This window comes from Petromyzon marinus, chromosome 17, assembly GCF_048934315.1.
Source record: "Petromyzon marinus isolate PM22_M1 ecotype Great Lakes invasive population chromosome 17, UKy_Petmar_22M1.pri1.0, whole genome shotgun sequence".
NCBI classification, from domain to species: Eukaryota; Metazoa; Chordata; class Hyperoartia; order Petromyzontiformes; family Petromyzontidae; genus Petromyzon; species Petromyzon marinus.
The window spans coordinates 16,508,748-16,524,450 of NC_133683.1; the positions used below are offsets into that span (position 1 = coordinate 16,508,748).

General features: G+C 48.8%; 1 protein-coding gene across 1 annotated transcript in view; it reads right to left on the minus strand.

Annotated features, from left to right (window-relative positions):
* Window positions 1–15,703, minus strand: part of LOC116943244 (sodium/potassium/calcium exchanger 3-like) — a 135,184-nt gene that overhangs the window by 62,157 nt on the left and 57,324 nt on the right. The window contains exons 3-7 of the mRNA XM_032955941.2: window positions 14,687–14,763; window positions 12,620–12,694; window positions 9,291–9,375; window positions 1,370–1,473; window positions 523–597 (exon numbers count right to left, since the gene is read on the minus strand). Of these exons, the coding sequence (XP_032811832.2) occupies window positions 523–597; window positions 1,370–1,473; window positions 9,291–9,375; window positions 12,620–12,694; window positions 14,687–14,763 (416 nt within the window). The remainder of the gene's footprint in view (window positions 1–522; window positions 598–1,369; window positions 1,474–9,290; window positions 9,376–12,619; window positions 12,695–14,686; window positions 14,764–15,703) is intronic.

Below are 15,703 nucleotides of genomic sequence, written 5' to 3' on the forward strand. Positions count from 1 at the left end.
AAGCAGGCTCAAATCCACTGCTTAGCATTCCATATCCGACGAGCTCTGGCTCACTCGTGCCGCGACTCGTGACGAGGAGGCGTTGGACGCGTCGTGCGATACCGCGACGTTCAGAACGAGCCGCTTTACGCGCGTCGCCTGACACGCCGTTACAGCACGAGCTCTTATCGCCGACCGATCGGGCGAGTTGCGGGCCAGAATATTTACGGCCGCGATTTGCGCCACGTGCAAGAGGGGGGGGGGGGGGGGGGAGATGGGGGGCAGAGTGCGACGCGCCAGCCTCCCCAGGTGGCAGCAGCGTGACAAACGGCCCCGCGGGCGGCTGGGCAGAAACAGAACGCCACACGCTCTCGCGCCATTGCGGGGGGGGGGCACACCGAGAAAACAAGCCGCGATATAATAATTATTGTAAGTCGCCCAAGGTGAAAGAAACGCTCGCTGAGGCGAGGCAATGAGGTTCAAGCGAGGGGGAGGGGGGGGCGGCGGCCGTGTTGGCGAGCGAGCAACGTGCGCGTCGCTCACCAGGATGAGGGCGATCACGGAGAAGGTGTAGTAGACGGAATCCCTGCAGATGGGCCACCACGTGAGGCACACCACCTGCGAGGAAGCGGGCGCGACAAATTAACAGGCCACCAACCCCCCCCCCCCCCCCATTCAACTATCCAATAGGATGTTGGCACCCCCTCCGCCCTCTCCCCCCTAAAACTTTACGACGTTCACACGGTCGCCTCTTGCGAGGCGGTGGTCTGGACAAGGCTGGGAGGACTGTGTGCGCGTCGCGGCGGACGCGCGCACGGACTTTAGTTGGCTAGTTGGTTCGTTCAGTCTTGGAGCCAGCTGGCCAGGATTGGGCAAGGCTCAGCCCACTTTTCACGCAGGGGTTCGTAGCACAGTGCACAAAACCCGTCTGCTCATCACGTGCGAAGGTCATCAGCTGGGTTGCCAACTCTTTGCCACAGCTTTCGGTTTGGAAATCACTCGCCACCGGGGCACGCGCTTCACCGCTCCACGGAGAGATCGCGGCTGACGGCAAATGACGATGACAGTGACGTTGATGATGATGATGATGACGGTGATGGTAACGATGATGATGATGACGGTGACGACGACAATGGTGAAGACGATGCGAGCGACGGTGATGACGATGATGATGACGGCGATGACGACGGTGATGATGACGATGATGGTGATGACGATGATGGTGATGGTGACAACGATGATAGTGACGACGACAATGGTGAAGACGATGAGAGCGACGGTGATGACGACGTCGATGGTGACGGTGACCATGATGATGATGACGATGGCGAGGACAGCAGGGCGGAGACGAGACCACGGGCGGCGTGCAGGGGGCGGGCAGGGTGCCCACCTGGCCTGCGAAGATCCCGCAGACGCCGACGATGCAGAGGATGTTGAAGACGGCCGAGCCCACGATGGTGCCAACGCCCACGTCCCCCTTGGTGATGAACACACCTGGGGTTGGGGGGGTGGGGCGGTGGGGGCAGGCGTTTGACGAGCGGTCAGGTTGATGGCGGATTGATGGTCCGGCACTCACCGATTCACTCCGTTCCCTCACCGGTGGTCGGTCACCGCCGTATCGCTCTTCTACGGCTTCGAGCAATGTTATCTGTTCCAGTGCGCCACCGATCAGCAGGGTTGGCTACGTACGGTGCGAAAGAAGTTCAACGTACGTACACGCAGCTTCACTCGTCGATTCCTGCACCCACGTGGAGGACTCTTGTTTACCAGACACATTCCACAATGTGTTTAAACCACCACGCTGCAAGTTAAGTTTATTTGATTTGTTACACGCCTTATTGCCCCTTCAGCCAGCTGCCTGGCTGTTTTACAAGGGAGATCCGTGGTGCGTGAGCACAGCAGCAGCAACACAACAAAGGTGAAAAAAACAGAACTACTGCAGAGAACAACTCAGAGGGGACCTTACGGAACATCGCACAACCAACAAACGAGACATTTAACGGCCGTAAACAGAACACACGATATTAAGCAAAAAAAAAACAGTGGAAATATATTCCGAGAGCAAGTGGAGTCAGAAAAGTTTGGTGCAGGTGCAAGTAAGTCCTATATTTTACTACTACTACTCCTATACTATTTACTACTATTTGTATTTTACCAGGTAAGGCCCGCTGAGCTGCATAGCTCTTTTTGAAAAGCGACCTGGCCACAAATGATAGCTCAATGAAGTGGCTCATCACATGGAAATTCATAGCAGCTAAATACTCTAAACGCATGATGTTGATTCTAAATGTGCAGGGAAAAGCCCGAGGACCCGGAGAAAAATCCACGAGACCACGAGGAGAGACACACAAACTCAAACTATACAGCAGGCATAACGGTCTGGATCGAACCCGCGACCTCCTGTATACCAGGCGAGGTAGTTAACATCTTGCCAACGCGTCTAACAGTGGCAGGTAACAACCACAACTCGCTCGCTCACCCACTCCATTATTCACCCAATCACCGACTCAACCATCATCACCAGATGATTTTAAGTATGAGGCAAATAGCTTCTTCTCAAAGGAAGTCTTCCCACCCCTTTTGAACGTGTACGTTTTTTGGCTTTCATCAACAAAACCCAACAGAGATAAATTTATAATTATGACCTGGGAAATCGTACCCGTTTGCTCAGTAATTCTTTTAAACTGGTGCCCAATTTCATATGTGAGGGTTTTTTTGTTTTGTTTCATTTGAAGTTTCCACAACATATTATTTTTGCCTCCGAAAAGTTCCACGAACTGGTTTATTTTCCCTGGCTTCTAAATTCCCGAGGGTTTAAATTAAACTCTGTGGAATCCAGAAACCGCCATGAACAAACGACAGACACTGTCACAACTGCCCCCCCCAGCCGTAACTCGCAATGCTGACAGCAAATAAATAGTTCTTGGTGGTGGTGGTGGCGGTAGCGGCGACGGCGATATGTACGGCGCGCACCTCATTATTTCGCGGGTGACAGTTGCAGGTCACGTTCAGTTTGGGAGGTGGGTGATGCAGAAAATACGTGGAGGCGAAGTTAAGTGGGTCAGGCCTGGATAGGGCAGTTAATACAAGTACACGGACATTATGCGTGCTCTGCAGGGCCTGAATTGACACAATCTGTGACCTCAATCGTGGCACGGTGCAGATATTTTGAGTCTGCACTTTTCTTTCACCGCAACCAACTGAGATCAAAAAGGATCAATACGTCATTGTGACCAAAGCCGTTGGTGTCAAGACCTCTCACGGGAGACACGCAGACTTCTAAGATCGTGCCCCGATAGCCCCATCCCCACCATCTGTGCTGAGACTCGCACAGAGACCCACAGAGTCACACAGAGACCCACAGAATCACACAGAGACCCATAGCCTCACATAGAGAACTAGAGACTCACACAGAGACCCAGAGCCTCACAAGAGACCCAGAGCCTCACACAGAAACCCACAGACTCGCACAGAGACCCAGAGCCTCACAGAGACCCAGAGACTCACATAGAGAACCACATACTCACAGAGACCTACAGACTTATGAAGAGACTTACTGGTCTACTCTAACAGTATCGCACCAACCCGAGAAATTAATGTTTGTATATTTACAATTACGTTGTGCTGTTCACCTTTTGGAGTTATCTAGACTAACACTGATGAGAGAAGGCCATAAAGGAGGCGATCTCTGTTGTAGGTCAAAGACAATGCATATATGACACCGTGCAGCAGTTATTTATTTATTTACTTTTGCTCCTGGGTTGTAAGTGTTATTTTCTAATTTCTTATGCCTCAAAAATACACAAAATGGCTATTATTCCCCACAAACTTTGCTTTTGTGACCAGGCCACTGATATTTCTAAATTTACCTATTTTCCAGAACATTCCAGATAGATTCAGTGCCGAGTAAACTTGGAGTAACTTCTAGAACATTCTAGAACTTTCCAGTAATATAAATAGTAGTATAAGTTTAGTTCCAGCTGCCTAAGTGGATACATATCTGCATTTTTTCTGAGATGGCATCAAGAGGCTGCAAGCATCCGGCAGACGCATTTTGCTATGCCTGTGGCCAATTTATCAAGACAAGAGCGAAACGTACTCTGTGGAAGCATCTGCTAAGATGTGTGAGGCCTACAAGGCATTTCGTCATGCCTGTCGGGGATCAAGACAAACCCTGGGCACCTCATTTCACCTGCGAGTAATGCAAAAAAACCCTGGAAGGTAAGATGGACAATTGTTGCTCGAAATTTTATATTATAAAATTTGTTTAAAAAAAAATTGTGAACTTTTTAATTTTTAAATGTTTTACAATTTTAAATGTGATTGAAAAAATATATATCATACGTGAAAAATGTTGAAAGAATCTGTTACACATTAGTCATGGGTGAAATAAATGTATTTTTACAGGATGGTACTGAGGGGAAAAGAGAGCCATGAAGTTCGCTCTCCCAAGAATTTGGCAGGAACCCACTGACCACTCAAGCGACTGCTACTTCTGCATGGTGGACCCTTCCAAACGTAGGACTGGCAAGAATGCACCTGCTATTACGTATCCGGACCTTCCTTCATCCATCGCCCCGGTGCCACACTGCCATGAGCTTCCTGTTCCCACTCCTCCGGAGAGAGAGCAGCCGTCTTTAGAAGAGAGCAGCAAGTCAGAGAGTGAGGAAGACGATGAAGATCCAGATGACAACTTCAGAGGTGGAGCTGAGGAGAGCAACCCATACTACCCCAACCAAAAAGACCTCAACGACTTGATCATCTTGGATGAAAGTGTGCAAGTCGCAGATCAGAGGAAGCGTCACCAACCTTTTTGTCAAGATGGGCTCTGCTTCTGCCACAATGTGACCAGTCTGTTCGAGGCAATCGGAATCGCCTGTAGCCAGAATGAGTGGCGCCTCTTCATTGACAGCTCATCCAGGAGCCTCAAAGCCGTGCTGCTCCATAATGGTAACACGTACCCGTCTCTTCCCCTGGCTCACTCGGTGCACCTCAAAGAGGATTACAACAGCATCAAGACCTTGCTGGACGCCTTGAAGTATGATGAGTACGGCTGGGAGGTCATCAGAGACTTCTAAATGGTGGCATTCCTGATGGGTCTCCAAGGCGGTTTTTACCAAGTTTCCTTGCTATCTTTTCCTTTGGAACAGCAGGAACACCAAGGCGTACTACCACAGGAGGGACTGGCCACAGCAAACCGAGTTCTCTGTGGGGAGGAACAACGTCAAGTGGGAGCCACTGGTGGACCCCCGGAAGGTGTTGATCAGAATCAGAATCAGAAAGGGTTTTATTCGCCATGAAAGTTCACACCGACACGGAATTTACTTTGGCAGGATGGTGCATACATTCAACATATAGGAATCTAAAATCTTAAATAAGTTTTAAACAAGTCTTTCTATAACAATAAGGGTTAAAAGTCTAACTAACACCAAGGGGCTGAAGTATATAAAATTGAATAAATATCGAATATAAAATAGCTTTAAGATATAATAAAAAAAATACAAATAGGTTAACATAGTTAATATCGGCAAGGTGTCATTATGTAGATAAAATGTTAAAATCAGTGTAAGCCCTTGGCCTTGTTTAACAGGCCAGCAGCAGATGGGAAGAAACTGTTTTTATGGCGTGAGGTTTTGGTCCTGATGGACCGAAGCCTTCTGCCGGAGGGGAGTAGCTGAAACAGAGAGTGTCCAGGGTGGGATGAATCGGCCATAATCTTCCTCGCTCGCCTCATGGTCCTTGTAGTGTGCAGGTCCTCGAGGGTTGGTAGATTGCAGGCAATTACCTTCTCAGCAGTGTGGATGATACGCTGCAGTCTGCTCTTGTCCTTGGCAGTGGCAGCAGCGTACCAGACGGTTATGGAGGAGGTGAGGATGGATTCAATGATCGCTGTATAGAATTGCACCATCATTGTCTTTGGCAGGTTGAATTTCTTCAGCTGCCGTAGAAAGTACATCCTCTGTTGAGCTCTTTTGGTGAGGGAGCTAATGTTCAGTTCCCACTTGAGGTCCTGGGAGAGAATAGTGCCCAGGAAGCGGAAGGACTCTACAATTTTGACTGGGGAGTCTAACAGGGTGATGGGGGTGAGTGGGGCTGTATTCTTCCTGAAGTCCACAACCATCTCAACTGTCTTTAGAGCATTTAGCTCTAAGTTGTTCTGGCTACACCAGGTCACCAAGTTGTCAGCTTCCCACCTATAGTCAGACTCATCCCCACCAGAGATCAGCCCAATGAGGGTGGTGTCGTCCGCAAACTTCAAGAGTTTGACGGACAGATGATTGGAGGTGCAGCTGTTGGTATACAGGGAGAAGAGCAGTGGGGAAAGGACGCAGCCCTGAGGAGTTCCGGTGCTGATGGACCTGGAGTCAGAGATTTGTGTTCCCAGCTTAACGCACTGCTTCCTGTCAGACAGGAAGTCTGTGATCCATTTACAGGTGGTGTAGAGCACGTTCAGCTGGAAGAGCTTGTCCTGAAGCAGGGCAGGGATGATGGTGTTGAAGGCAGAGCTGAAGTCCACAAACAGGATCCTGGCGTAGGATGCTGGGGCATCCAGATGCTATAGGGTGAAGTGGAGGGCCATGTTAACTGCGTCGTCCACAGACCTGTTGGCTCTGTAGGCAAACTGAAGGGGGTCCAGGAGAGGGTCTGTGATGGCTTTGAGGTGTGCCAGGATCAGGCGCTCAAAAGACTTCATTACCACAGATGTAAGGGCGACCGGTCTGTAATCATTTAGTCCTGTTGGCCTTAGCTTTTTGGGCACAGGGATGATGGTGGAGGACTTGAGACAGGCTGGTACATGGCATGTCTCCACGGAGGTGTTAAAGATGTAGGTGAACACCGGAGACAGCTGGTCAGCGCAGTGCCTGAGGGTGGCTGGAGAGACAGAGTCCGGCCCCGGCTGCTTTGCGTGGATTCTGCCTCTTGAAAAGTCTATTAACTTGAAACAATTTGTCAAAGCTGTAGTTAAGGAGTCGACAGCCTTCAAGTACCTTCAAGACGTCTTCACTAAGCTGTCTAAGGCAAAGGTCAAAACCGGTGTCTTCATCGGACCACAGATAAAGAAGATCATGTAGTGCAATGAACTCACCAAGAAGCTCACTAGTAAGGAAAAAGCGGCTTGGGGCAGCTTTGTCGCAGTGGTTCGTGGCTTCCTGGTCAATCACAAGGTCGAAAACTATGTGGAGCTGGTTGAGACTCTGATGATCTACTACGGCACAATGGGCTGTAGGATGTCCCTCAAAGTCCATATCCTTGATGCTCATCTTGATAAATTCAAGGAGGACATGGGAGCGTACTCGGAGGAGCAAGGCGAGCGCCTCCACCACTACCAAGGACAGTATAACGAGAACATGATGAGAGACTACATCTGGGGGCTGATTCGTGAAAGTGATTTACAGTATAGTCGTAAATCTCGAAAAACTACTCACTTCTAAATCTTTTGTAGTCATTTTGTATTATTTTAGTATAAATACATGTTAATTTTGATTCATATGTTTTTTTTCTTACTTTATGTGAACGAACATACACAAATTTGCCCGTTTCTCATTGAAAATAGGTGCATTTATAATTATCACCGTCCTGGTCACAAAAGCAAAGTATGTGGGGAATAATAGCCATTTTCTATACTTTCTAGGTATAAGAAATTACGAAATAACACTTACTACCCAGGAACAAAAATTGTGTTACATAGTGTTATCAGAGCATGTTTGTTTGCGTGTTTTACAACAAGCATGATGTGTGAGGTTAATGCAGACTTGATGATGCCTTGTGATGGTTGTTTGAACATCTTAACACCTTTTGTATTATCGCTAGCAAGAGTAAAGCATATGATTTTTTTTTCATCATGGTAAGGTCGGCTTAATTATTTATGTTCTTGGGTTGGCCAGAAGTCATTACACGTTGAGGTGCTGAGATCCAGGTTTCTAAACTATACACTTTATTTATTTTATCAGGTAAGGCCCACTGAGCTATGTAGCTCTTTTTCAGAAGTGACCTGGCCACAAATTATATTTCAACGAATTGGCTTATCATGTGGAAATTTATAGCAGCCAATGATCTAAACACGTGTTTCTAAATTTGGAGGAAAAAACCTGACGACCCGAAGAAAAATCCACAACCATGGAGAGAGAGACACGCAAACTCCAAATATACAGCAGCAGGCGTCAGGGTCAGGATCAAACCCACGACCTCCTGCATACCGGGCGAGGGGGTTAACATCTCAACTTCAGCCACTTGTTACAAAACTGGGCCCTTGGGTATGGCGAGTTGATGGTCTCAGTCCAACAATCGCACAACACACACACAATTAAAAAAAAAATACCCATCACTTTCAATTTAGTTTTGCACTTAATGTATCTACATTCCAACTCCGAGAATAAAACACGTCTGTTTTGACTGCTGAGTGGGGGAAAAAACCCTCCCCAAAAACAATCTCATAGCAGAGTGTACAGCAAAGGGTAACCTCGAGGAGCTAAAAAGCCCACGGAGAAGGAACTTTTAGAAGTCCTGTGAAAAATATCTCGCGCGGGGTTCCACCGGCACTTGGGCGCGCTGAGATTCAACCACTGGCATGATAACGCGCGTGCAATTGTGGTAACCAGGGGCGGCCGGCAAAATATTTAAAATATTCTTGACATGCATGCGAGGCGATTAAACATCGTTCATAGGCCTGTTTAATGTTGTTTATTCTTTTTATTTGCTTATAACAAAAACATTGGAATTAAATGAGAGTAGAAGGATAATGGTGATTGTGGCAATGCTGCTTATCACCATGGCGTTGGTAATAAGTCAAGGTGCAGCCCTAAAATGTCCTGCTCAGTCCACTGCTGCCGGAAGGGCCTCCTCCACCATAAAGGAGCTCTCGACGGCCTTCTCCCCCCCCCCCCCCCCCCAAGGTGGAATTTTGGGCCTCCTCTTCCAGGCTGGACAGGCGTCTTGTAAGAGGTAGAAGAACCCACACTTAACCCCACCACGAAAACACGTGCCCATTGATTCAACTGCAACTCCGGGAGATCAAACCATCGTGCCCGTCAATCGCAAGTGCAGCGTGCTAACTACTGCAATAGCAGCAGTCACGTGGTGTTGGATTATTGTTTCTTTCAAGCACTTTTTGTCCAAAGTCCTGAGCTTGGCTCACAACCTATGAATTGCGACCAATGATTATGCCCCACGAATCACGACCCACGAATTACGACCTACAAATCACGACCCACAAATTAAGACCCATGAATTATGACCCACAAATTACGACCTACGAATCACGACACACGGAATTACGACCATGGGCAATAGCCGCGATCGCGAGCAGATACCGATTATGGACGTGAAGAGCTCCGGCGCCGAGCTCCCGGCCGCCATAAAGGTGGCGCCAGCCACGTCCTCGTCCAAGTGCAGGCGCTGGCAGGCGGGAGGGGGTGGGATACAACAAGGTCATGGTGCCGCGCGGGGGGCGATGCATTATTAACGACTCCTTCAAGGTCGCCGCGGCACAACGCGGGAGGGCGGACGGCCGGGCTGCCATCCTTTCCTGCGCGCGCGTCATAGCGCGGGTGCACGGTGGTGGAGGAGATGGGGAGGGGGGGGCGAATGCCACGCGCTGACGGTGACACGCGGGTCGCGTGCGTGGATTAACGATCTACGCAGGAGGGTCAGGGGATGGGCCGGCAGATTAACTCAACTGTGCTAGCGTCAGAAGTCCGCGTCGTGGTTTGCCGTTGATCTTTAAAAACAAAAAGTAAAAAAAATCATTTTCGCGTTGTCGGTATTTTCAACAAAAGTGACCGGTGAAAATGCAGAACCGGGAGACGTTCAGGGTGAGGGTGATCTGCAGTAGAAGGACAGCTCAAAAAACTACGGGCCGAGTTGTTAAACTAGGCAGCACAGAGCAGCAGGGGGCAGAGAGAGAGAGAAAGAAAGAGACAGAAGGAGGAAAATTGTAGAGAGAGTTGGCTGGCAAGGAGGAAACGGCGCAAAATAATCGAGCTGGTTTCTCAAGTGTTTTGGTTCGTGCTAAATGTTTTGAATTTTCTCTCCGTGTGTGCAGTTTGAGTAACTAAAACAATTTAATATGAATGGCGGGAACGTTTGTAGAGTTTCGGTAAAATTGAGAGCGAACATTTAAATGCATTCGGATGCAAATTGCACAGAACTGCATTTGAATCGATTGGCGGTGACCCGGGTCACCATCGTGACCCGGGGGTGCCAAAACCTCCATAACTCCGAAACCAGAAGGCCTATGAAGACGGGAGATGGACTGAGCCCGATACGCACGCCAAACATGGAAATAAAAAACAAACGCAAAACACCCATAAAAAAGGGGGGCTGCTGGGGATTTGTGCGTGGCAACGGCTGTTTATTGCTTGTTTTGAAAGTACATCAGGATGCTGGTCTGGTCATTCCCCAGCACGTTCTGCTTCTTACGGGGGCGGCCACCCTCCTTGTCTTTGGGAGCGAGACCACTTGGAGGCAATGGCGCACCAGGCGCTCTCTTGGTACGGCCGGCGGTCACGGTCGTGCTTGCGGGATCGACATCATTGTCATCATCGCTCCCAGCGTCGCCCTCCGGCAGGACAGAGTAGTACCAGCGATGCTCCCAGAAAAAAAAAAAAACCTTCAACTATGGCCGGTCCACCAATATTTTGCGGTGACCCGGGCTACCGCCAATCGATTCATTTGCTCAAAATGTTTTAATTTTAAATGGGACTAAAGGACTTAGCTTCTGGAAATTCCAAAATCGTAAAGACGGTTATGAGCAGCACAGTTCCGTGCTGTTTCCTGGATGTATTTGTATACATATTTTTTGCTTTTGCTAATCTGTGGTTGTTTTTACGTAACATCAAAGCGCTTCCCAAGCAAAAAAAGCGCCGGAATTTTTCTTCGATCCGAGCTTTTCAGCTGCCAAGACCAGGAGTTTCAGCGGCTGATAAATGATGCATAAGGGGGGCCCAGATGCCAGAAGCTTTACGCTGCTCGCGATACGAGCTGCGAACAAATTAGCTCCGACAAAACCCAATTACCTTCGCAGTAAAACACACACTTCTGTAAAAGTGATTTGCTGCAAGTACAAGTGGTGCTCATGTCTTGTTTACAGACTCTGGAACAGTGCTGGAAATTCCACGTTCCTATGACAAGGTTGCGGGGGGGGGTTTACATCTCTTGATTGGAAAACCGCTAGACTTCCCCATGATTATGGTACCCATCTTTATCGACCACCAAAGGAATGGTGGACTGAATCAACCCCCCCACGACCAGGATTTGAACTCGGAACCTTTCACGCTAGAGCAGAGCAGATGATGATGGATGTAATCTCCAGCGAAATGTCGAGTATAACATCGTCAACATTTGGCTCACTTTTCAACAATTCCTCCTTGGCTTTTTTTCTGAAGAACCATTTAACCAAATGGCACATTTGCCCATGGTGTGGACAACCTGATTTGATTTGTTCTGTCGGGTGATGGAAGGTTGGAGTTAAAATTTGGCATTGTATCTGCGCGATGACATTGACCCAAAATAAACAAATGACTAATCGCAGCCTTCTGATTTGCGAGCCAATCGCTCCACCGCCGAGCCGCCCGGGCGGTCCTTACGTTTGATACTGCGACGCCCGGAAATCACATTCGAGATTTACACTGCCTCGGCTGTGTGTGTACGCGTGCGTGTGTGCGCTTGTGTGCGTGTGCATGCGTGTGCGCGTGGTAGTGTAGCGGTTAATGCGCTGCGCTTTGAACCCGGCAACCCGAGTTCGATTCCCGCTCACGGCCAACACCAGTGACGATTACTTGAACCGTTCCTGGGCGTCCCCTAGGTCTACTCTGCCTCAAATGAGTACCTGGTGTGGTGTATAGTAAATCTTGCCATGAGGGAGACAAGGGCGGCCGAACGTGATTCTTACCACCCACCCCTTCGTGTACCGTGCCGGCCTTCAAAGGTGCTCGCTAACAGCACTTGCCCCGACAGCCTGTTAAGGCTATAGGGCAATATTTGTCTTTGTGTCTTCACACACACGCGTGCTGCACTACGAACCCGGCCACCCGAGTTCGATTCCCACTCAAGGCGAACACCAGGGACGATTATTGAACCAGTCATGGACCTCCCCTAGGTCGACTCAGTTTCAAATGAGTACCTGGTGCGGTGTGTAAACATCGACACTGGGGAGACAAAGACGGCCGGGCGTGGTGCTGGCCACCCACCCCTTTGTGTGCCCTTCCGGCCTTCATAGGTGCAACTCGCTAACAGGCACTTGCCCCAACAGTCTGCTCAGGGCTACACGGGGGATCTGTGTCTTCGCCTTCATTTAAAACTCAGGGGCTCCACTTAACAAACAGAGGCGTGCGGCAAGAGAGGCAGGACAGCAGGGCCCGTGATTGTGCGACATCCCCGCGGCTCCATTTGTCCGACTTCTCGTTAATAGCGCTAATGAGCATTATCTCCCATTTTGCGCTTCCCATTTCGCACGTTTCCGGAGCGCGTAGCGAGCACGCCGCCTCTGTTACATACAACCCGTGGGAAATAAAACCCAACAAGAAGGCAGTGGGGGCCACGGGGGTGGGGGGTGGGGGGTGCACTCGGTATAAATGTTCCTCCTCCGCTGCAATGCGAAGAGAAACACGAACTATCGTTGGGTTTAACACGTTGTCCTTACCTCGCAGATTTTTTCCAGTGACGGGACAAAGAAGTCGTCGCAAACGATAGCCAAGGCGTAGAACATGTACATGGTCTGCAACAAACACCAGAGCAGGTCAAGGCAGGGGAGGGGACATGCTGTGAAATATTGAATGGCGACGCTCTCATACAATCAACTAAGGTACATGCTTTAAAATAGGGTTTTACCCTTTCTGGCAATAAAACAGCTGTGTTAAGGATGTTAAAACGCCAAAACTGAAACTATTTTTGCAAGGAATCATGTATTGCATTAACCACATATACTTGTGGTGAACATGCAATAAAAAAAAAACATGCTCTGAAACTATATGCATTGTCTTTGAAACGGATTGGTCCACACCAGAGACAACTTCTTTAGTGCCTAGTCTCACTAACAGTGTTAGACCCAGATGACGCCAAAAGGCGAACAGCACAAAGACAATGCCACTATCAGGACATGAGAGCTCGGGTGAGCAGCTACATCATGGGACCTCCCTTGCCAGTATCAAAAGATAATAATAGGTTTCACCCTTTCTGGCAATTTTTTGAAAGGGTAAAACCTATTCTTACATTTTGATACTGGCAAGGGAGGTCCCATAACGTAAATGTTCTGCACAGTAAAGCCTCTCTTATTAGCCGGATTTTCGAGTAAGCCAGAATTTGGGGTAGGCCAGAATTTTTCGTAGTCCTGAAAGGCTACCGGAAAATAGGTAAATAAAGATACAAAATGTATCCAAGAACACTCAGACTAGAAAACTGTTTTGCATGCTGATTAAACTGCGAGTGGCAAACAGCTCTATGCTAATGGTGAGAAGGAAATTCGAGATATGCTTGTCAACTCCAGTAAGTGAAAATAAATACAAGAGCCACAGCGTGTGCGCGCACTAGAAATTCTAACGGCACACGCTTATCTGTTGTATGGGATTTGGTGAACCTGTGCCCTCGGATGCCTCGGTCATCTGCACGCTTGGGCGATGCTCTTTACTTTTGAAAAACATTCGGTGATGCTGCTCCGTCAGCAGTGGTGCTTCAAGCGTAATTAACGAAAAACAAACTTGACACACTTAACAGTACTTGCCTCAAATTTCGCATTTTTTTTCTTAATTTCTATTCACAAAATATATTCTTCCAGGCTGTCAGAAAATCTGCTCAACCATCAGCATCCATTGAATTAGTATAGATATTTATTAAATAATTGAGGCTGCCCCTGGGACTCGTGGTGTTGGTGCTGCTTGTGTTATTGTTGTTGATGGCCATGGTGGTGTTGGAGCTAATGTTGTTGCTAGTGGTGGTGGTGGTCATGGTGGTGGTTGAGCTATTATTGTTGCTGCTGTTGCTAGTGTTGATGGTGCAGTTGTTATCGGTCGTGTTGGCAGCGGTTGTGCTGTTTGATCTACTGTTGGTGGTAGTGGTGCAGTCATGGTTGTTTCTGTTGTTGTTCACGGTGGTGGAGGTGGTGCCAGACAGACGTTCATGTTGCTGCTGTTGTTGGTGGTGGGGCTACTGTTGTTGCTGTTGGCATTCTTATTGGTGGTGGTGCTGGTGGTAGTAGAATATGGGCGTCGTGGTAGCAGTGGTGGCGGAGCCGTTGCTGGGGTGGTGCTGGCCACCCACCCCCTCGTGTGCCTTGCGCCGGCCTTCGTAGGTTCCACTCGCTAACAGCACTTGCCCCAACAGTCTATTAAGGCTATACACGGGGGGGGGAGGGATCTTCGTCTTTGGAGCTGCTATTGCTGCTGTTGTTGGTGGCGGCATTGTTCTCCGTGGCCGTGGTGTTGGTGGATCAATTGTTGTTGTTGGTGATGCGGTGGTGGTGGTGGGGGTGGTGGTGGTGGGGGTGGTGGTGGTGGTGGTGGGGGTGGTGGTGGGGATGGTGGTGGGGGTGGTGGTGGGGATGGTGGTGGGGGTGGTGGGGGTGGTGGGGATGGTGGTGGGGATGGTGGTGGTGGTGGGGGTGGTGGTGGGGATGGTGGTGGGGCTGGTGGTGGTGGGGATGGTGGTGGGGATGGTGGTGGGGATGGTGGTGGTGGTGGTGGTGGGGGTGAGGGTGGGGGTGGGGGTTACTCACACACAGCACGTGCAGTAACACGGCGCCGTGCCGGCGCTGCACGTTGTTGAAGATGTCTTCTGGGAACTCGTGGATTCCTGCGCAAGGAGAGAGAGAGAGAAAAACATTTAGAAAAACGTTGGGGTAAAATTTGCAATAAATCTACGTCGTTTTTCGGCTGGGGCGGAGCTCGTCGAGAGAAACAAACCAATTAAGGGACGTTTGTTGGCAGAGGGTTACAAGCACAAATAAAATAACGTATTCTTTGGTTCTTTCGGTATTATTAATTTCTTTTTTTATTATTTTTGTCACTTTCTTTTTTTATTATTTCTTTTTTCTTTCTATCTATGTGATTTTACCGAAAGAATCAAGGAATATGAATTCCTGCAGTCACGCAAAGGTTTAAGTCAAAATAAAATAACGACACCACCACCACCACCAACTGACCGGCTGGCCGTCGTCAATAACATTTGGTTTATGACCCAAAGAAAACAGAGCAGGCCACGGTGAAGGGCAATTAGGTCCCTCGTCGAGGTATCATTATCATCACGATCCAGAGAGCCCATAGCGGCTGTTCACTGCAACATTTTGTCATTTGTTTCCACTTTCGTCCGTGTTTTGCCAATACGCTCAAGGAGTGGCCACATCTGTCTTATGATGTCGTCATCTCTTATGATGTCGTCATCTCTTATGGTGTCGTCATCTCTTATGATGTCGTCATCTCTTATGATGTCGTCATCTCTTATGATGTCGTCATCTCTTATGATGTCGTCATCGTGAAGCCATTCTCTGGTAGGTCTTCCTCTCTTTCCGGTTTCTTACACCTTTCCCAAACGACACTATTTTAAATGTCCTGCTGTTGTCCATCCTACACGTGTGTCCAAATAGTGTCCAGTTTCCTTCTCATCACTGCCTGCATCGTCAGCATCATCATCATCAGCTCATCTTCTCTGTGCAACCTTTTTTCTCACTTCTACGTTGGCCACTCTTTGGGTCCGGCTTGTTAGATGCAGCTGTGTCCTTCTGTGGCGATACATG